The 19,761-nt window shown below is 51.4% G+C and overlaps 4 protein-coding genes across 4 annotated transcripts; 1 reads left to right on the plus strand and 3 right to left on the minus strand.

The window, feature by feature from the left end:
- Positions 1-643: 643 nt before the first annotated feature.
- LTB4R (leukotriene B4 receptor) lies at positions 644-2,664 on the minus strand. Its single transcript, XM_081132403.1, has 2 exons — positions 2,522-2,664; positions 644-1,904 (listed from the first exon to the last, which is right to left on the minus strand). Exon 2 carries the CDS (start codon positions 1,893-1,895, stop codon positions 861-863), a length of 1,035 nt encoding a protein of 344 aa, XP_080988529.1. The 5' UTR covers positions 1,896-1,904; positions 2,522-2,664; the 3' UTR covers positions 644-860.
- A 2,529-nt stretch (positions 2,665-5,193) lies between these two features.
- Positions 5,194-6,818, minus strand: LTB4R2 (leukotriene B4 receptor 2). The gene is made up of 2 exons (XM_081132387.1): positions 6,733-6,818; positions 5,194-6,372 (listed from the first exon to the last, which is right to left on the minus strand). The coding sequence occupies exon 2, from the start codon at positions 6,360-6,362 to the stop codon at positions 5,289-5,291; it is 1,074 nt and encodes a 357-aa protein (XP_080988513.1). The 5' UTR covers positions 6,363-6,372; positions 6,733-6,818; the 3' UTR covers positions 5,194-5,288.
- Positions 5,958-14,116, plus strand: CIDEB (cell death inducing DFFA like effector b). The gene is made up of 6 exons (XM_081132453.1): positions 5,958-6,313; positions 8,652-8,836; positions 9,156-9,300; positions 12,837-12,986; positions 13,222-13,412; positions 13,581-14,116. Exons 2-6 carry the CDS (start codon positions 8,796-8,798, stop codon positions 13,711-13,713), a joined length of 660 nt encoding a protein of 219 aa, XP_080988579.1. The 5' UTR covers positions 5,958-6,313; positions 8,652-8,795; the 3' UTR covers positions 13,714-14,116.
- NOP9 (NOP9 nucleolar protein) lies at positions 14,096-19,736 on the minus strand. Its single transcript, XM_081132380.1, has 10 exons — positions 19,297-19,736; positions 18,637-19,083; positions 17,566-17,676; positions 17,228-17,369; positions 16,923-17,115; positions 16,154-16,294; positions 15,637-15,762; positions 15,237-15,473; positions 14,948-15,053; positions 14,096-14,380 (listed from the first exon to the last, which is right to left on the minus strand). The coding sequence occupies exons 1-10, from the start codon at positions 19,541-19,543 to the stop codon at positions 14,223-14,225; spliced, it is 1,908 nt and encodes a 635-aa protein (XP_080988506.1). The 5' UTR covers positions 19,544-19,736; the 3' UTR covers positions 14,096-14,222.
- Between the last annotated feature and the right edge of the window lie 25 nt (positions 19,737-19,761).

The raw sequence follows: 19,761 nt of genomic DNA on the forward strand, positions 1-19,761 counted from the left end.
TGTCAGCATGGAGGCTCTAAGACAACAGTCATCCCTAGAAGGGAATGACTCATACCTTTCACTTTGGGGAACCTTAATTTCCTAAGGGTGACTAGGTCACAGAGTGCCCTCAGCTCTACCCTGTGCCAGAGTGTGTTCTGGGGGCTAGAAAATGCTGACATGAGTTCTAGGGGATAAGATCTGCTGACTTAGTTCTAAAGTGAGGCCTCCTTGGTAGATGGAGGGAAGGAAGGCAATCCTCTAGAATACCTCTCACTGAGAGGATGAAGGTTACTAGCAGGAAGTTGGAGTCATGGTAACAATGATAACTATCACTAGCCTGGGGGTAGAGGTCCCACAGCCGGTGCTAAATTTTCTCAGAAAGTGGGCCAAACCCAGTCTGGCGTGATGAACCCACATGGGTGGTCTTCCCTGGTCAGCTCCATCAGGAATCTGCAAGCCTGTGTTGTTCTCAGTATGATCTGCAAGCTACCTGCCTCCGAATAGAAGTTCATTTCTACGTCTGTCTTTGTGTCCCTTCCAAAATTGAAAATCATGGGAAACTAAAAAATGTGCCTCTCAACCATCGCGACGGACCCCCATAAAGGCACCCAGGAGCACCCCAATCCCCCATAATACACATGTCCCACACACACGATTAACCCAATTTCAGACTTCAGTTTTAATTGCAAAGCCGCCCAGGCTCTGACTCTGCCCTTACTTGCCCCTCCCCTCCCTTTTCTTCCCCTCCACCCCCACACGCCTTCTGCTTTCTCCTCGAGGTGCAGAATTGGGTCAGGGCAGGGTGGGGTCATTCCACCAGGAAGAAAGCGAGTGTTCTTCCACCGCCACCCCTCCCCCCCGGGCGGCTTCGGTTCTCTTCACTGGAGAGGGTTGGTGGAAACAGTGAGGCTCTCGGCTGGGCCAGGCTCAGGGGGTGCCGGGGCGCCCTTCAACGTCTGGCCCAGGGTGCCCCCGCGCCGGGTGCTGGACGCCTCCGAGCCGGTGCCTTCCAAGAGCTTGGCGACGAAGCCCACGCCGGCCAAGCGCAGCAGGCTGCCCCCGGCGCACGCGTACAGCACGGGGTTCACGCTGCTGCTCAGGAAGGCCAGCGCGATCAGCACTCTGCGCGCCAGGTACAGCCGCTGCCCCGCGGGCCCCGACGCGGCGGTCTTGCCCGCCAGCGCGCGCCCGGCCTCGATCAAGTTCACCGCGTGGTACGGCAGCCAGAAGGCGGCGAAGGTGAGGATGATGAGCGCCACCAGGCGGCCGGTGCGGCGGCTGCGGCGGAAGCGCCGGGCGCGCAGCCGGCGCCCGATGTCGGAGTAGCTGGCCACCACGGCCAGGAAGGGCAGCAGGAAGCCGGTGATTGCCTCGAAGAGCAGGTGGAAGGCCTTTTGTCTCAAGCCGTCGTATTTTGGGAAGCAGACCAGGCTTTCGTTGGTCTGTATCACGGTGCGGTAGACGATGACGGGCGTGGCCAGCAGCACGGACCCTACCCAGATGCCTGCCAGCAGCCACCAGGCAACAGCCTTGGTGCGCAGCTTCTGGGACACGAAGGGGCGGGCCACGGCCAGCGAGCGGTCCAGACTCATGGCCGTGATAAGCAGGACGCTGGCGTACATGCTGACTCCGCAGACATAGTGAAACAGGCGGCAGGCGGCCACTCCAAAGGTCCAGGTGCCTCGGGCCACAGAGTGGAGGAAAAAGGGGGCGGTGAGCAATACGGCCAAGTCAGCCAGGGCCAAGTGCAGCACCAGCAGCGCAGTGACAGAGCGCTTTCGCATCTTTACCAGGATGCTCCACACCACAAAACTGTTGCCCGGGAGTCCCACAGCCAGAGCCACTGACAGTAGGGTGATAGTCATGACCCCTAGCGAGGAGGGTGCTGCAGAAGATGTAGTGTTCGTGGCCATGGCAAGGATCTGGAGGGTGAGGTGGACATGTGTATGAGGGTAAGGGTCCAAGGGGTTCCGGACACCTCGGACACACCTAACCTGAGCACTCTCGTCCTTCTCCAGATCAGCAGCAGATGCACCTTTGCAATATACTGCCCTCTCACCGCCAGCTGACCTGTCTTAGGGGACCTGGCCGAGTAGAAAGACTGATTTCCTAACTGAGCCGCAGGGCCCCTTCCTGCCCACAGACCCAATTGCAAAATACACAGCGACAACAGCGGTAGCATTTCTGAACCCTTTCTGCCTTCTTCCCTTTGGAGACCCTCAAACTCAGAGCCAAACTGGAGGGATTTCCTTACCAATGCTGCATCCCTTAAAAGGCTAACGCCTCTGTCCCTTGCCAGGTGCTAAGCCCCCTCAATCCCCCTGACGTCCTCCAATCCCCTACCCACTCTCCCCAAAGATGCCCAGGGTTCACCAGAAATAACAGGGATGGGAAGGAGTTCATGAAGAGGAGAGACAAACAAATCCTCCCAAGTCCTTTTACCACTGGTCAGGCTCTCTTTGGAAATTCCTTTGCACCTTCTCTCGTGGCTGCACCCCACCCCTCCACCATCTCTCTTACTCCCACGATCCTTACTTACAGGCTTTGCTGGGTAGTGGTTGTAAGCTGGTGCCAATCCCAGGGTCGGAGCAGAATGGTGTAGCTTATCCCCAGATCTGTCTCAGTGCCAGGGGTCTGGCCCCAGGTCTGGGTGCCGTCAGCGAAGTCAGCCAGAGAGGAAGTACCACAGAGCAGGGGAGGGGGAAGACACATCTTCCTGAGGGTGGGGCTGAAACTCCTACCGGCCACTTTCACTAGGAGGAAGGATAGTCTTTGTGGTCCAGAAGAGGCAAGCAGGGAGGAGGACCCTTGGGGGGGTCAGATGAAAAGAGCCCAAGAAGGGGAAAGGAGAGAGGAAAGAGGGACTCAGGAGTGGGTAGGCTGGGGTGTGGCCGCATATGCAGGTCTAGACTGGATAACTGAACAGAGTAATAAATTGTGTCATACAGGAGGAGGAGGGAGGGAAGCCAGAGAGGGGAAATGGGCTCAGATTGAGAGGGCAAAATGTTGAGTATATTTACAGTTTGTGTGAACAAGTCGATTTTTAGAGTAATAAGAAATGTAGGTTAGAGCTGTGGTTAAGGTCCAGGTTTGGGTTGTAACATCATGACCTAAAGAGGTCACCAGCACCTTGTGCTTGGCTTGGATTCAAGCCATGAGTGGAGTTGTGGGAAGAAGTCCCTCTTCCAGCACCCCAATCCCTCTCCTCACTTAAAAGGATTGGTTCCACTCTAGGTTAATCAATTTTCCCTTCTCTTAATAGAAGCCAAAGTTCAAAGAGTCTCATTAGTATCACACAGAATACCAATTTCTTCCCCTTGCCAACCACTTGACTTGTGCTTTCCACGTGGCTACTCTGACACATGAGTTTGGATTTAAAATCTGGGCACTGGGCAAGGAGGTCAGTGCCACCTTTTTCCTACCTTCCCACAGCCAACTGTCCAGTCCCACCTTAGACACGCAGAGGAACTGGAGGCTGAGCATGGGAACAGGCATGAGGGAGTGGGAAACCAGGGCCGTGGAAAGGGTCACTCTTCCTGCAGAAGCTAAGCACTGAACAGTCTTCCCTTCAACCTGACCATGAGCCTTCCTGCTTCCCTTCCAACTCTGCCACGCTCAGGAAATTTGCAGAGTGTAATAGTGGTCATGGAAGTTCCTTGCCCTTTGCAGTGCCCCTACTTTCTCTGCTTTGAGAAAAGCCAGAGCAGAGTTCACCCAGTAGCTGTCAGGTAGAGGATATGATGAAAAGAAATGGATTGATCCCACAACAAGCAGGCAGGGTTGAGGAAGGGCTTTCTTACCACAGATGGGGTGTGAGTCGGGAAATATGTACCAGAGGAAGTTAGGGACTCTTCCCCGGTGCGGGAGGACAGGAAGGAGCCTCTGCAGAAACAGCTCCAGGGTCAACCAGAGGCTCCTTCTGACACAAACTGGACTGTGGTTGCCTCCTCTCCCAAGCTGCTCCCCACATCCATCTCAGTCAATGACCTTTCTTCCTTCACCCCAGACTAGACACTCTAAGCATACCTGTCCCCCAAGTCCAAAGCTCCACTCCAGCCCCAGTTTTGGTGGCCCTGGTGTGACCCTGAGGACCGGGTTTCCTTGGCTATCTCTTGGCTCTGCCTGGGTGGTGTGAACAGTCACTAAAGCAGAACTTGGGGTAATGGGTAGGTTGACCAGAACTTACACATATCTAGGCTTCCAGGGACTAAGGGGACAGGGATAAGAGATGTGCACTGCTAAAACTGGGAAAGTCTTGGGCAAACCAGGTTGAGTTGCTCACCCTAGTGACCACATGTGTGTGCAAGTGGATGTCCCCTAAAAAGAATCCCATCCTGCACCCCCAAATTCAGAAGTATCAGGATCCAGAACAGTTTTGAGGCCTAGAGGTAAAGAAATTCCAAAAGATGGGGGCTGGGGAGTATTGGGGAGGACAGGTGAGGAACAGCTAGCAGTCTTGGGAGGAGTCAAGACTTGGCAGTGAGAAAAAGGAGAAAGAAGTGGTACCTCCCTAAAAAATTCTTCCTGTCCTCCAGTCTCCACACCATGCCTCATACTCTCTCATCTCCAACACCCAAATGTGCTCTGGACGAGCAAGTGCCCACTCCTTTTGAGTCAGATGACCTTTGGGGGAGAGTTGAATTCAAAGAGGAAGATACTCTCAGACACCCAGGGCCCTTCCCCCATTGGGTCAACCACAAGGCAGACAGGAGAACTTTCCTTTTGAACCCCTCAGATTGACTTCCAGTTCCCAGGGTTAGACCTCCTGCCCCCTTGGCTCTTATAGACCCCGGAGAATGAATCCCATCCCCACCCCACATCCAAGCACCCATATCTTTCTTTCCTACTCTTCCCTTTATTTACCAAGTGGTTCTATGGGTTGGCCTGAGGGAACCAGGCCACCTGAGCTGGGGAGGACAGGTCAAGATGCCACTGAAGGTTGGCACTGCCCAGCCTTGGCCTGACCCAGCAGGGAAACCAGGTGGCTTCAGTACCACTCAGGCTGAACCGCCAAGGGAGTGCACACTTAAGCCATGGTAACGGCTGCACAGTCTTTCACAATAACTATTGGCACCAACTTAGCAGCTCTGGCACATGGGCACATATCAGCCTGCAAGTGCACAATGTTCATTAACATGAACCATCACCCTTGGCAATCCCTCAGTTTGGAACCTGGGCCTGCCCCAGGTATATAATAATTCTGCCCCGACAGATCCAAACTGGTCAGAGGATCCCCAGACGCGCCTCTGTGGTTCTCTGAATTCTGACGGGTGATGGAAGGGGAGAGGGGAGAGCAGGATTCAGCGTCAAGGGTCCCACTCCTGACTGTCCTTCGCCGCCCCGCCCCCTGGGTCTCCATTGCCCAGGCCCTGTCCCGCCACTCGGAGCCGAGGGATAGCTCGGAGCTCCATGGTCCCCTCCCTGGAGCGGCCCCCTCGAGCCTCTCCGGAGCCCTCGAAGAGCCGCGTGAGAAAGCCCGGGCCCGCGCGCGGCAGCAGATCCCCAGCGGTGAAGAGGTAGAGCACCGGGTTGACGCTGGAGCTGAAGAAGGCCAGCGCCGTGGTTCCCGCCCGCGCCGCCTGGCCCGCGCCGCCCAGCTTCGCCAGGGCCCCGTCGGGCGGCGCCAGCGCGCCCATCGCCTGCACGATGTTGACCACGTGGTAGGGGGCCCAGAGCAGGCCGAAGGCGAGCACGATGGCGCTCACCAGCCGGCCCACCCTCGTGCCGTGCCGCCCCGAGCCCCAGCGGGCGCCCCGCAGCCGCGCCAGCGTTACGCTGTAGCAGCCGAGCACCAGCCCGAAGGGCAGCACGAAAGCCGTCAGGGTCTCCAGGCTCAGGTGGACGGCGGCGTGGGCGCGCGACGGGTGGCACAGCTGGCACAGGCTGTCCCCCCAGAGGTGGCGGTAGACGGCGGCTGGCACGGCGAGCAGCAGAGCGGCCAGCCAGACCGCGAGCAGCAGGCGGCGGGCCAGGACGGGGCTCCGCAGCCGGGGCGCCAGGAAAGGGCGGGTGACGGCGAGGCAGCGCTGCAGGCTGAGCAGGCTGGTGAACAAGACGCTGGCGTACATGCTGAGCGCGCACACGTAGTACACGGCCTTGCAGCCCGCCTGGCCCAGCGGCCACGCCTGCCTCACCAGGAAGGCCACAAACAGCGGCGTGAGCAGCAGCACCGCGCCGTCGGCCAGCGCCAGGTGCAGCACGAGAGTGGCCGCCAGCGGCCGCCCCCGTGCAGGCCGCCAGCCCGCCAAGCTCCACACCACGAAACCATTGCCGGGCAGCCCCAGCAGCGCCGCCAGCAGCAGGAAGGCCGTGCCTGTGGCCCGTGAGGCCGGTGAGCTCAGCAGCGTCTCATTCCCTGGGGGACGGTAGCAGTCTGTCATCCTTCTGCACCTACGGGGGGAGGGGCTGGAAAGGGCCTTAGAGCGCATTCAGGGGGTGGGGCAAGAGCCCACCTGACTCCTGATGCCAGGTGAGAAGGAACTGTGCCTCCCCTCACTTCCTTGCAGCCTGCCTCTCTTCTGTCTGGGAGCCTTGGCTTCCTCCGGGATCCCAGCCCCAACTCAAACACTACTTCTTCCTGGAACCCCAAATCCCCTGCTCTCAGTCTCAGCTCACCTCCCCAGTCCTGGCTCCCAGGCTGTCACCACCTCCACCTCCACTCCTCTACCCTTCTTTGTCCAGCCCCATTCCTTATACCTCAGGGTAAAAGCGAGTGGTCGCAAGTAAAGGCACTTGGGCAGATCTACTTACCCAGCTGAAAGCTAGCAGGGTGGGGGCCCAGCAAGGGGCCTGGGGAGGCTGAAAGGCAAAGCAGCAATGAGCTAGGTGCCTACTCCTGTCCTGTGCCAGTCAGATTTGCAAAGGGTGAGGTGAAAATGGGGAGGGACAAGGTGAAGCCTTTCCTGGGGCCCCTCCCTCACCCTAGGGCTTCCCATCACTAACATGTCCAGGCGTGTGAGGTCCTGCCTCCCAAGAAACAGGATAAGCTGAAGGGGTTCACATAAGCTTTCCTTGTCGTGAAGGTGAGTGAGTAGGAACACTGCTGAATCCAGACCCTGGGTCCTGTTTCTGCGCTAATCCCTCCCCTCAGCTCTTGTCCCAACCCTGCAGCCCTATGCTTTCTGTCCTCCCTGGTCTGCATTCAGCAGAGAAGGTGACCCAAACTACTCACTTCCCCTGCTGCTCTTTCTTTGCCTGTTTCCAGACTCCTGACCCTGCTGAGGCTTCATTTCCCTCAGCTTCCTACCTACTCCTCTTGCCTCTTGCCTTGGGCCCTGCCCCAGTCATACCACCCTCAGGGCCCTCACTGGGCTGTCAGTGACAGCTTTCAGTGTAAAGCATGGTGTTAAATTCTGTGGGGAATGGGGGAATGCATGGAGGTGTAAGGGGCATAGAACCTGGCTGAGGCGGTTACAGCAGACAACCACAAAGAGAGCACATCACTAAGCTGCACCAGGATACAAGATAAGAAAAAAGGAAAGGGTGCAGTGGTAGAGACATGCTGAAAAGAAGCCTTCTGTAGGTGGAGAAGTCAGGCAAAGCTTGGAAATGAAGAAATTTGAGGGGACCTGGTAAATTGATAAACTTGAGGGAAGGGGAAAGGCCTATGTCATTCAATAGCCAGAACTGGGGTTCCTTGGGAGCCAGGACACCAGTATTGTCTCCATTTGGGTTCCTTCCAAAGCAGAGTCTTAGTTAAGGGCATGGGTACAGGTAATTCTATATTTGGGAGATCACCTTGGGAAGCGGGAGTGAGAGGAGAAGAGAGGGAAGAGGAAAGCCATTAAGAGTGTTACCGAGCGCCTTCAGTGGGCATCAGGAACGTCTAATACATGCACAGAATGCATTCCAGAAAGAGGAGGCATTGACGATCCTGTTCACACTTGTAGCCTGCACTTGTCAGGGTGCAGACTGGACTGCCAAAGCTTCAGACAAGACTTATAGGCAGGAAAGCAGAGAGACTTGCACTCATGTGAGGAGTTCATTGTCAGTGAGAGTCTGAGCTTCCACACAACTGTCCAGCACAACTGCAGCTGAAATCAGAGATGGAACACAGAGCACCAAAAGCTAAAGTCCTGATGCCATCAAAGGACACCCCCTCTCCCCTTCACATCTCCTTCATGCCCATTATGTGTCCAAAGGAGATAGGGGCGAAAGTGACTAATCCAGTGTGGCTGAAGCAGGCACTTCTGCAGAATTAAATCAGAGAAATGTTGAGCCAGCTGCTCCCCTAGACCACGAAGGAAAGAGCAGGAAAGGAGGAAGGCCAGAGTCCCAGACAGTCTCCTGGTGACCCATGGATCAGGACCCATCCTCTTCTCACACCCCACCTCAAACACAGCCTCACATGCCATTTCTCCAAGCCTTGCCCATGATCCCATCTTCAGCCTGTCCTCTCTTCTCTTAAAGCTGCAGTTTATGGATTTTTCAGTAGATGGCAGCATGCACAGTACAAATCATGTAATGCAGCTTCTATACCTAGAAATTCCCTCCATACAAAGAAAAACACCATCCTCTTACATAGTTCCCAATTATCCTCACATCCCATGCTGCCACCAGAGAAACACCCACACAAAGCTTCCATGGTTTTTGCCTGGCAACTCTGAGCCTTAATCCTTCTTTCGGGACCCCATCTAGGTCCCTCCCCTTGGACTTTGCCTTTCTTACAGGCCAGTCGGGAGCAGAGTCCGAGACTGACTCATCCTCCACCTCACTGGGGCTGAGGTCCCAGCTCGGTAACAGAAAACATCACCACTTCAGCCCAGCACAACAGAGAACGACCCAGCCCAGAACTCCTGCTCTATCCCTGCACCATGGAGTACCTCTCTGCCCTGAACCCCAGCGGCCTGCTCAGGTGATTACTGATCTTCCTCTCCACTCTCCAACTCCGGGGATAGGGGCAGGACAATAAATCTCCACTCAGCCCCCAGGAAACTCATGAACCCCTCCCCCTCCCCACTCCCACTTTCCACAGTGGGCTTGTCCAGCTTCTGAACCACTACTGCCCACCTCCACTCCATGGTCCTGCCCTCTCTCCCTAGGATACTCTAATCCAAAAACCTAAATCCCTCCCTCCCTCCCTCCCTCCCTAACTCCAACCACCCCACCCTCATCATCTCCATTACACTCAACAAACCCCTTACTACTTCTTGACCTTTTTCCCCAATTATCAGGTCAGTAACCAATATGAGCTCTGAGTTTGGCCGTAGAGTCCTGACCTCAGCTCCACCACCCCAGCGACCTTTCCGTGTCTGTAATCACAAGCGGACCACTCGGAAAGGTCTGACAGCTGCCACCCGCCAGGAACTGCTAGACAAGGTGAGTGAGCCAAGTCCCTGGGTTCCTATCCCAGGGGCAGCCAAGGGGCTCAAGAAGAGTGAGAACTTGGAATGACCAGCAGAAAGGGCTGAGGTTACACGGCTGCCCTTCCCTCTGAGGACTGAAAGCACAGGGGTAAGCCCAATGATCCCTGCTGCATTTTGGTTAATTTTTTCCCCCCCAAGAAATGGGCTTTTCTTTGGAATAGTGGAAGGAGTAGATAGAGAGGGTTGGAGGTATAGAATTTAGAAGTCAGTGTGTAATGGTGATTTGTGTGACAAATCAAATTCAAATCCTAAATCTGCCACTTCCTACTGTCAAACCTTAGGAAGTTATTTAACCTATCAAAATGTCAATGTCTTTCTTTTGAATTTTAGAGGACGTCTATTAAAGGTAGGAATGTGAAACAAGAAAGGGCTGGAAAAATGAGCCTAGGCTGGTCTGTTTTGGCTCACTAAGAAGTCAGAGAAAAGGGAGCCTTGGAGACAGGTTCAGGAGGTTTGCCTGGGATGAACTGCCACTGCCCATTGCTGTCCTTGTTGCAAGCCTTGTAGGGTCCCTTAGAGTTTAGGAGATGCATGCCTGTGGGGGAGAGGGAGGGGAAAGGTGCAGGCATGCTCCTGGGAGGGCTGGCTTGCACAGGGACCTTCCTTTAGAGGGGTTTTAAAATCTGGGAGTTTAGGGGAGAATATTCATCAGCTTTATGTTGATGCACCAAAATGAGATTCATTCTTTTTGAAAATTTATCTTTATTGTTGAAAGTATTACAAATGTCTCCTTCCCCCCCCCCATTGACCCCCTCCACCCTCCAGCCCTCTCCCCAGGCCTTTACCACATTATTGTCTGTGTTCGTGGGTTACCCATATATGCATATAAGTTCTTAGGTTTATCTCTCCCCACCCACGCCTTCCCTCTGAGATTCTTCAGTCTGTTCCATGCTTCTGTGTCTCTGGATCTATTTTGTTCATTAGATTCCACATATGAGTAAGATCAAGTGGTAGTTGTCTTTCTCTGGTTTATTTCAATAAGCATAATACTCTCCACATCCCATCATGCTGTCTAAAGGGTAAGGGATCCTTCGTTTTTACAGCTGCGTAGTATTCCATGGTGTAAATGTCCGAGAAGATGCTTGATATGATTTCAGTCTTCTTGAACTTGTAGAGGCTTGTTTTGTGTCCTAACATGTGGTCTATCTTTAAGAATGTCCCATGTACACTTGAGGAGAATGCATATTCTGCAGCTCTGGGGTGAAATGTTCTGTAAATATCAATTAAATCCATCTGATCTAGTGTGTCACTTAGAGTCACTGTCTCCTTGTCGATTTTTTGTCTGGAAGATCTATCCAGTAAAGTCAGTGGGGTGTTAAAGTCCCCTGCTGTGACTGTATTGCTGTCAATCTCTCCTTTAAAGTCCTCCAGAAGTTTGTTTTTTCAGCCTGTGTATTTGGTTCTGAGGTGGGTCTCTTGTAGACAGCATACATTTGGGTCATGTTTTCTTATCCATTCAGCTACCCTATGTCCTTTGATTGGAGCACTTAATCCATTTGTATTTAAGGTTATTATGGATAGGTACTTATTTATTGCCATTTTATTTCTTTATGCCTATATTTCTCATTCTATTTCAACTTCTTATTACAGCAGTCCCTTTAACATTTCTTGCAATCAATGCTGGTTTGGTGGTGATAAACTCTTTTAACCTTTTTTTTTTTTTTTAATCTGGGAAGGTCTTTATTTCACCATCTATTTTGAATGATAGCCTTACTGGATAGAGTATTCCTGGTTTCAGATCCTTGTTTTGCATTACCTTTAATACTTCATGCCATTCCCTTCCGGCCTATAGTTTCTGATGAGAAATCAGCTGACAACCTCATGGGGGTTCCTTTGTAGGTAACAGATTGCATTTCTCTTGCTGCCTTTAAGATTCTTTGTCCTGAATTTTTGGTACTTTAATTATTATGTGTCTGGGTGTGGGCCTCTTTGGGTTCTTCTTGTTTGGGACTCTCTATGTCTCCTGTACTTGTGTGACTTTTTCCTTGACCAGGTTAGGGAAGTTTTCTGCCATTGTTTCTTCAAACAGGTTCTCTAACCCTTGCTTACTTTCTACATCTTCTGGCACACCTATGATATGAATATTGTTACATTCATGTTGTCCCACAGCTCCCTTAGACTGTCCTCCTGTTTTTTGTTTTTTCTTTTTGGTTTTCTGATTGGTATTCTCTACCCTGTCTTCTAATTCACTAATCCTCAACTTCCCCTAATCTGTTTATTCCTTCCAATGTTTTTTTATTATTATTTCTATATCATTAATTTCCTTCATAGTTTCCATTTCTTTTCTCATGCTGTTGAGCATCCTTATGATCAGTATTCTGAACTCTATATCTGATAGATTGCTTATCTCCATTAGCTCTTCTTCTGGAGAATTCTTTTGTTCTTTCATTTGGGGCTTGTTTTTTTGTCTCCCCGTTTTGGTCGCCTGTTTGGATTTGAATGTTGACCTATGAACCAGAAGGTCATGGTTCGATTTTTGGTCAGGGCACATGCCTGGTTTTGGGCTAGATCCTCAGCAGGGGGTGTGCAGGCGGCAGCCGATCAATGACTCTCATCATTGATGTTTCTATCTCTCTTTCCCTTTCCCTTCCTCTCTGAAATCAATAAAAACATTTTAAAAAATAAATATTTCTATGTATTATTTAGATCTGCTAGGACTCCCAGTCTTTTGGATGGTGCAGGCCAATTTCAGATGGTTTTGTGACTGGCCTTGAGTACCCTGTTTGAAGTTTTCTGCACTCCACAGCTTGTGCTTTCCTCTGCTGGGGCTGGGTGTGTTTTGAGACTTATTCTCTTAACTTCATCTATCCTTGGGTGTGGTTGGCAAGTGGCACTAATTGGATGTCTGCTACCTGTCTCCCTAAGTAGGGTGACTTAAGCTATTTACCCTCTGGTTGGGGAGAAGTCAAAATATCAATTTATCTATGAAAAAGGAATAATAATGCACTTCCTTGGGTTGTTGAAAGAAGTAAAAGAGGATACTGTATGTAAAGTGCTACATAGATACCTGGCACTAGTAAAGACTCAAAAAGGTGGTCATTATTACTGAAAATGGTTCTAGAGAATTCCGTGAGAGTGGGAAAGAGCAAGGTGGGATATTAGAGATAAGATTCCATTGTGTCAGGCCCTGTCAGAATAATGCCTTACACCCCTAGCCTATGCCCATTACCAAAGGATGGACTTCAAGAGAACCTGGCTAACTTTTCAATTCCAAACCAGGAGTGGCTCAGAGGGAAGCAGGGCAAGATAACAATGACATGGTAGGAGCAAAGCAGGAGCAAATAGGGAAAAAGGTCAGCTTCTGGGGAGGGTCCCCCAATGAAAGAACACTGAGAGCTGGAGCCACTTGAAGCGATGGCGAAGCACCAGGAAGTAGAGTTGGTATATCAACCAGTGTCTTGGGCCAACCAATGGATGCTGGGCAGCTGGAGAGGAAAGGAGCATGAGACAAACTCTGCCATTTCCCTCCTGCTTCTTGCCACTGGGTAGGCACAGGAGACCCTGCTGCTGAGTGGAGTGCTGACCCTGGTGCTAGAGGAGGATGGGACTGCCGTGGAGAGCGAAGACTTCTTCCAGCTGTTGGAAGATGACACATGCCTGATGGTGCTGGAGCTTGGGCAGAGCTGGAGTCCCATCAGGGTGAGAGGCCTGTACTGGGGCTGCTAAAGGTCACCAATCCTTTATATCTCTCCCAAGCTTCTCCTCTTCCCTAACTCTCGCCTTGGGGGCAGAGGTGATGAGAAAAGTAAGGAATTTTTAAGGATACCTTATAGTGGACTAACAGTCCAGGCAAGGGTGGGTCTGTCCCATTACTGATGGGGATTAATGGTGGGTGTAAGCGAGGGTGCACTGCACTCATGGGGGTGTCCTACAGAGTGGGATGCTGTCATATGGCCTGGGCCGGGAGAAGCCCAAGCACAGCAAGGACATTGCTCGCATCACCTTTGACGTGTACAAGCAAAACCCTCGAGACCTCTTTGGGAGTCTGAACATCAAAGCCACATTCTACGGGCTCTACTCCATGAGCTGTGACATTCAAGGACTTGGCCCAAAGAAACTACTCAGGTCAGAGACCAAAATGTTTTACTTCCCCAACCCTACCGTTGCAGTCCCATAATTCCTTCTGCTGCACTCACCTAACCCATTATTAGTTCTCCCTTACGGAGAGCTCCCAGCCCCCAGCTCTATGGCTTCCTCCTAACTATCTGACTGTCTCTTGTCTCTGCCCTTCAGGGAGTTCCTCCGATGGACCTCCACACTGCTGCAAGGCCTCGGCCATATGTTGCTGGGAATTTCCTCTACCATTCGCCATGTAGTGGAAGGGGCTACACAGTGGCAGCAACAGGGTCACCTTCATCCCTACTGAGAAGGGGCTCGGAGCTTCTGCCCCTAGACTCATTCTAACAGATGGCAGTAACGACTGTGACATCATCAGGTTTGGGGACCTGTAGACAGTTTCCCCACTGTCTTCTGACCCCATCAGCATAATGCCTTACACCCCTAGCCTACACCCATTCCTGAAGAATGCTGTCCCTTCCTAGCTATCTTTTCAGCCTCCCACCTACCCTGAAAGGCCACAAGCTTGTCCCAAGCATCTTGATACCATCCTGAATGCTGCAAACTCTAGATGTTCCTGCAACTCCTCCTTTCCCTGAGCTCCCCAGTGCACTGAAGATAGCTCTCTTGGGCTTTACCTTGAGATCTCTATGTCTTCATAATCTTCCCCCCAAGAATAAGACATTTCCAATAAAAATATAAAAATGTTTACCAATAAGACTTTTGACTTCAATGATTCCAATTTAAATTAGTAAGGGGACAGGATAAACACACCCTTTTCTCCTTCCCCATCAACACTCAGTCCCAGAACCCAAGGCCTCAGTCTTCAAGAATTGAGTTCAAAACCCGCCTCCGTTTGGCCACCGCCCCCTGCTGCTGTTCCCAAGCCTCTCGACGCTTCAGGAAGGTAGTCAGGGCCACATTTCGAGCCACATGGTGGCCAAAGGGGTCTTTTATCAGCTCCTGGTTCCGCTCTCCTGCAAAGGGAACCATTCATGTTCAGTATCAGCATGCAGTCACCACCCATGCTTGAAGAGACTCTATTTGCGGTGAAGGTCCCTCCATTTTCCCTGGACCCTAGGCATGCCTTGGGATAGAATTAACCCCTCACTCTCCAAAGAACAAGTTGGGAGGAGGGTTGGGAACACAGGGCTGCACAATCAACACAGGGAAAAGGGAGAGCAGACTGCTAAGCACCATGGCCAAATCACCCTTTGGAACTGCTGAACTTAATTTTTTTCTTAAATATGTCTTTAGTGATTTCAGAGAGAGGAAAGGAAAGGGAGAGAGATAGAAACATCAATGATGAGAGAGTCATTGACTGGCTGCCTCCTGCACACCTCACACTGGGGATCGAGCCCGCCACCCGCGTATGTGCCCTGACTGGGAATCGAACCACAATCGCCTGGATTGTAGGTTGATGCTCAACTGCTGAGCCTTGCCAGCCAGGCTCTGCTGAATTTAAATCCATCCCCAGCTACCCAGCCACTTGGAGTAAGGAAAGGGAAAGTTTGGAAAGGTGAAAAAGACCTGCTGGTACTCACCCAGCTCAGCAGCAATTTCCTTCCGGGCCCCCAAGGCTGCTCCACCCCAGATGGCATCTAATACACGGCTGCCATGGCGACTGCAAGCCAGAGCCACATATTGTCCCTGCATTGAGACAAGCAAGATAGGTCCCTCTAGGGCAGTCCATGAAAATGTGTTGGGGAGGGCAGAAGGGAGTAGAGTTTCAGTTCAGACGCTGAGTCAAAAGAGTCTAGGAAAGGCAGTCCTAGAGGAAGCTCGTGTTCTCTAAATGGATAGAGGAATCAAAGCAGAAGCCAGAAGTCTAACCTTTAGGGTCTTGAGCACATGGCGGCGCTGCTTGCGTGTCACGGAAGGGCTGGTTAGGACGGCATCAAGCACATGGGAACCAGCAGGACTTTGGGCCAGAGTCAGAAGTTGTGGTCCCGTCAAGACACCCAGACTTCGAAGTATAAGGCCAGGAGTGGAGAAGTACAGCAGATGCTGGAGCAGTAGAGATCCGAGGACTGTCACTTCCCCCAGGGCCCTGGCTGTGCCCATTTCAACCTGTGGCCAGAGACAGAAAATCAGGAGGCAGCCACGAAACTGCCATCTCCACTTGGATGAAGCCAGAGATCTCTCCACCCTCACCTCAGTGGTGAGAGGTTTCCTAAGCTCAGGGAAGCCTGGTCCCCAATCAGTTATTGGCTTGGCCTCTCCCCTGCCTCACCTGGTGCTCCGCAGGCACTGCCCCTTCCTCTTCCACCAGTCCATAGTACACCTCATAAGCCATCAAAGTGGCAAAGAGAGGCACACAGGCCACTTGCCGGGAAGAGGGCTCTGCACAGTGGAATGCCTAGATGAGAAGACAAAACATAATAAATCTGAGAACCTACTTTAACCCCAAATTTCCAGACAAGGGAATACATTCAGGACTGGTGAGATGCCTAACTCCACAAGAATGTAAGCTGCATGAGGACAGGATTTCATCTGCCTTGCTGTATCCCCAGCCTCTATACATGTAACGGGTCAATAAATGTTTATTCCTTAAATAAACACCTCTGTTCTGGGAGACAATTTTCATCCTAGGGCTATGAGATGGCTTTGACCTAATTTTCCTGTTATCTATGAACTCTCTGGGCATTAAATCTCTTGGCTCCAGAGATACAATGACTAAAGATTTGGTAAGTTCTAAGAGATAGAATTGAACCAAGGGCATAAACAGGTTGCAGGTAACACCCACTCACCTCTAACAACAGCTGCAGGACCTGGGCTTGGTGGGTCCCAACTCTGCGGCAGGCTCCCACCAGGGCAATGACTACCCCTGGGTGACCCTGTGCCAGTACAGCTTCCAGGGCAGGGCTCAGCTCCTCAAACACAGGGGACAGCTGAGGGGAGACACGGGGTAAAGAATCCTTGGCATTCTGATAACTGTGGGCTAAGTTATTCAAGAAATCTGTCAAAAACAACTAAAAATGTTAGATAAGACACAAAAGCATTGCCAATATCAGGACTTTGATTTTACTGGGTAAGAAAAGTCCAGGACAAGTGGGCAGTCTTATAGCAGCTGCCTCACATGGGGAGGGGACTTTAAATGACTATACTCTTAGGGTAAAGGAGAACCAGAATCAAACCTGTCCTTCCACCCTAACTCCCAACCCATGAGATCCCATGGAAGCATGCCCTGATGTTAAGCAGCAAAGGAAAAGAGCTCTCATTTGGATATATAGCGAAGTACCCAGTCTGAGTGGGCCATGGAACCTCAAGCTGCTAACTTGGATTAAGCCAGTCTCCTGCTGGTATTGGCATTTGAGAGAAGCCAAAGCAAATCCTTTCTGGGAAGAAGGTACCTTCACTCTGTGCACTGGGAAACCCCCAGGAATAACTTTTCAAGGGGAATAGCCAGCACACAGTCAGAGAAACAGAGGCAGGCACATCATAAAATAAGGCCCAGTGAACAAGAACAAGTAGAAACAACAGCATACAGAAACAGACTCAGCCAAATTCCCAACTCACCAGCTCAGAGGTAGTGATAGCATCTAATAAACGCTGCAAAGGGAAGTTGGCAATAGGATGTGCAGCCAGGGTCTGCAGCTGCCCTTGGAAGTGATCTTCAAAAAGGCTCTGGAGCTTCAGGGGCTCCAACACCAACAGCACCTGCTCCAGCAGTCTGGAGCTCGTTTGATCCCGCAGAAACAGCAGTAGAGGGCTGGAGACCAGGAGAAGGTAGTTTTAATCCCACTCTATCCAAAATACCTACACACCTCATTTATTTCACACAGCCCCATCAACCCTGGTCAATCCTGAGGCACTGACCATACCTGCCATCTGCTGAGGAATTACGGTTACTCAGATAATCAATCACAGCATCACAGAGGTGGGCACAAAACTGGGGCAGTTTTCGGTGTAAGATCTGTAAGGCCACTTGAAAGCAAAAACTGGAGATCTTATCGGTGATAAACACTGTGGGGAGAGAGCAGAAATAATAAAAGCAGCTGTCTCAAAATCCAGATGACCTGTTCAACTTCAAACAACAAGTTACAAGAGACAAAGGGTCTGTAGGTTTGAAAAGAAGACTGATCCTAAATAAGGGCCTTGTTTGAAGATAATGACCTCCAGAAAAATATATCCTAGAACCTCCTCCTATTTCCCTCCTTACCAGCAATGTCCTTTAGAAAGCAGGAGCTCAGGTCCTGAAGATGATTCAAGAAGGATTCAGGAACCTCGAAATCAGTTGGTTTACATTCCCGAGCTGGAGCCCTTTGTGCCTCTGAAGGAAGATGAAGAATGTGTGCAGTGGTGAGATCACAAACCACCATCCAGGAGGGAGAAGAATTCTGTAGATCAGCGATTTTCAGCCTTTTCCATCTCATGGCACATAAACTAATTACTAAAATTCTGTGGCACACCAAAAAATATTTTTTTGCCGATCTGACAAAAAAATAGGTATAATTTTGATTCATTCACACTGGACGGCCATTGTTGTGTTAGGTGCTGTCATTTTTTTATTTGACGATCTAAAGGAAAAGAGGTCAGTGCCCCTGACTAAATAGTCAGGTATCACATATTTTAAAATTCTTGGGGCACGCCAGTGTATCACAGCACACCAGGTGAAAATCACTGGCAAAGATGAACAAGGATTCAGCTTAGAGATGCAGAACACAATTGAATATCTCTTCTCATCTAGATCACTAAATTTAGACTACATTTCTGTTTTAAATTTTCTAAGAAACTTCAACCAGCTCTCCCATTGTCCATGGGAGATAGTCCAAACTCCTCAGCCAGAAATTCAAGATGTTCCAAAATCAGGCCTTAACTAAATTCTCTAACCTTATTTCCCAAAGTTTTTAAAAATTAGGCCACTGCCTATGAGTGCATCATGAAATCAATTTAGTGGGTCTCAACCAGTACCTTTTTAGTGGAAGAGGACTGAATAATAAAGGAAAGAAAATATTAGAGTGGTTTGCATGTAGTAAGAGTATTATTCCTGATCTTTTGCTTGAATCCAGTATATGTATAAATACAAATGTACACTGAGTCATGTTTAGCTTTCCCTAAACACACCTTACCTCTGGGCCTCTGTGCATAGTAATCTTTGGCTAAGCCCTGTCCTGATTTCCCTGTTAATTCTTCAAGTTCATGAAGAATTACTCTTCTGCTAACTCCCTCCTTCTGAACTTCCTATACTCTCCTTTCCTCTAGGTCCACTTCCCTCTCTTGTAATACTTACCAGGTGACTGGGAGCCACGGTGTCTGGCTCTCTCAGACTCCAGAAGAGTCCCTCCTAACACCTGCAGCAGAGTTCTGACCACGAAGCTGCCATGTGTGTCTCCACAGTAGAAAAGAAAATCATCACACACCTCAGAGGACAGTCCCAGGACCAGCTCCTCTAGGGTCTCCAGGGGACGATCCTTCCCATCCTCCTCCACCTCCTCATCCTCCATAGGGCTCCCCAACAATCGAGGGAGCTGCAGCAAAGCACTTTGCAATACGTGGACCCCGCATCGATGACAGGCCACAGAGCGCAAGTTGGAGCGCAGAGCAGCCAATACTCGACACAGAGGTTTCAGGGGACTGAACCCCAACAGTTCCTGCAGCATCTCACTGCCAGTCCTGTTTGTGGCCAAGGCGAGGGCCTGCGCCTCCGCTTCCTTCAAAACATTGTGCACCATCAGCTCTGGAAAGACAAGGAAAGAAATATTACAAGGAGACTAGGAGGAGGATAAGGTTATGTTCCAGCACTTAACCAAACGGCTGGGAGTGAGGACAAGGATACGTAAGATGAAACTAAATCCCCACGCCTTGGGAAACCACGAAAATGATCTTGCTTGTACTGAATTTTACGTCCACCAAATCCCTCTCTTCGTCTCACCCAGAAGATCCCCCCTACCTCGTTCTTCGCCGGTCTCCGGCGCCTCTTTCAGCGCCGACAGCGCCCGGCGGAAATACCCCAGCGCTTCGGGGCTCAGGTGAGGGTGCGCTTCTAGGGCCGGCTGCGAGCGCCCGTCCCGAGGCGGGCAGACTTGTCGCTGGCGGCCTGATGAGGGGCGCCCCGACCCCTTGGCGCCGCGCCCTCGTTTGCCGCCAGCTGGGAACCGGCGCCCGGCTTTATGGAGGGCGCGCGGACCCAGCCCCATGGGTGCTGCCGTCACTCTCAGCCCGCGAAAGGTGCCTCAGCTGGAGCCCGCGCGCACTTAGCCAGGCGTGGGCCGGCTCCCAGCGGAGTTTAGAGACGCCGGCGCGCTCGGGACGCAGCGCTGACGTCACTGTCCCGCGACGCCCCCCCCCCCCCCCCCGCGGATTGACTGAAAACACAGGGGGCCCCGCCTCCCTCTGCCCGCCCGGGGCAGTACCG

This window comes from Miniopterus schreibersii (genome assembly GCF_964146895.1).
Source record: "Miniopterus schreibersii genome assembly, chromosome: 1".
Lineage (NCBI taxonomy): Eukaryota > Metazoa > Chordata > Mammalia > Chiroptera > Miniopteridae > Miniopterus > Miniopterus schreibersii.

Excerpts from the sequence above, each read along its gene's own strand:
- LTB4R (XM_081132403.1), bottom strand. The coding sequence starts at position 1,895 with ATGGCCACGAACACTACATCTTCTGCAGCACCCTCCTCGCTAGGGGTC.
- LTB4R2 (XM_081132387.1), bottom strand. The coding sequence starts at position 6,362 with ATGACAGACTGCTACCGTCCCCCAGGGAATGAGACGCTGCTGAGCTCA.
- CIDEB (XM_081132453.1), top strand. The coding sequence starts at position 8,796 with ATGGAGTACCTCTCTGCCCTGAACCCCAGCGGCCTGCTCAG. Across the intron at positions 9,301-12,836 it reads GCCAGGAACTGCTAGACAAG|GCACAGGAGACCCTGCTGCT; the intron begins GTGAGTGAGCCA and ends GCCACTGGGTAG. Across the intron at positions 13,413-13,580 it reads GGCCCAAAGAAACTACTCAG|GGAGTTCCTCCGATGGACCT; the intron begins GTCAGAGACCAA and ends TCTGCCCTTCAG.
- NOP9 (XM_081132380.1), bottom strand. The coding sequence starts at position 19,543 with ATGGGGCTGGGTCCGCGCGCCCTCCATAAAGCCGGGCGCCGGTTCCCA. Across the intron at positions 16,295-16,922 it reads CTATCACTACCTCTGAGCTG|CTGTCCCCTGTGTTTGAGGA; the intron begins GTGAGTTGGGAA and ends GTCTCCCCTCAG. Across the intron at positions 14,381-14,947 it reads GGAAATTGCTGCTGAGCTGG|GAGAGCGGAACCAGGAGCTG; the intron begins GTGAGTACCAGC and ends TTCCCTTTGCAG.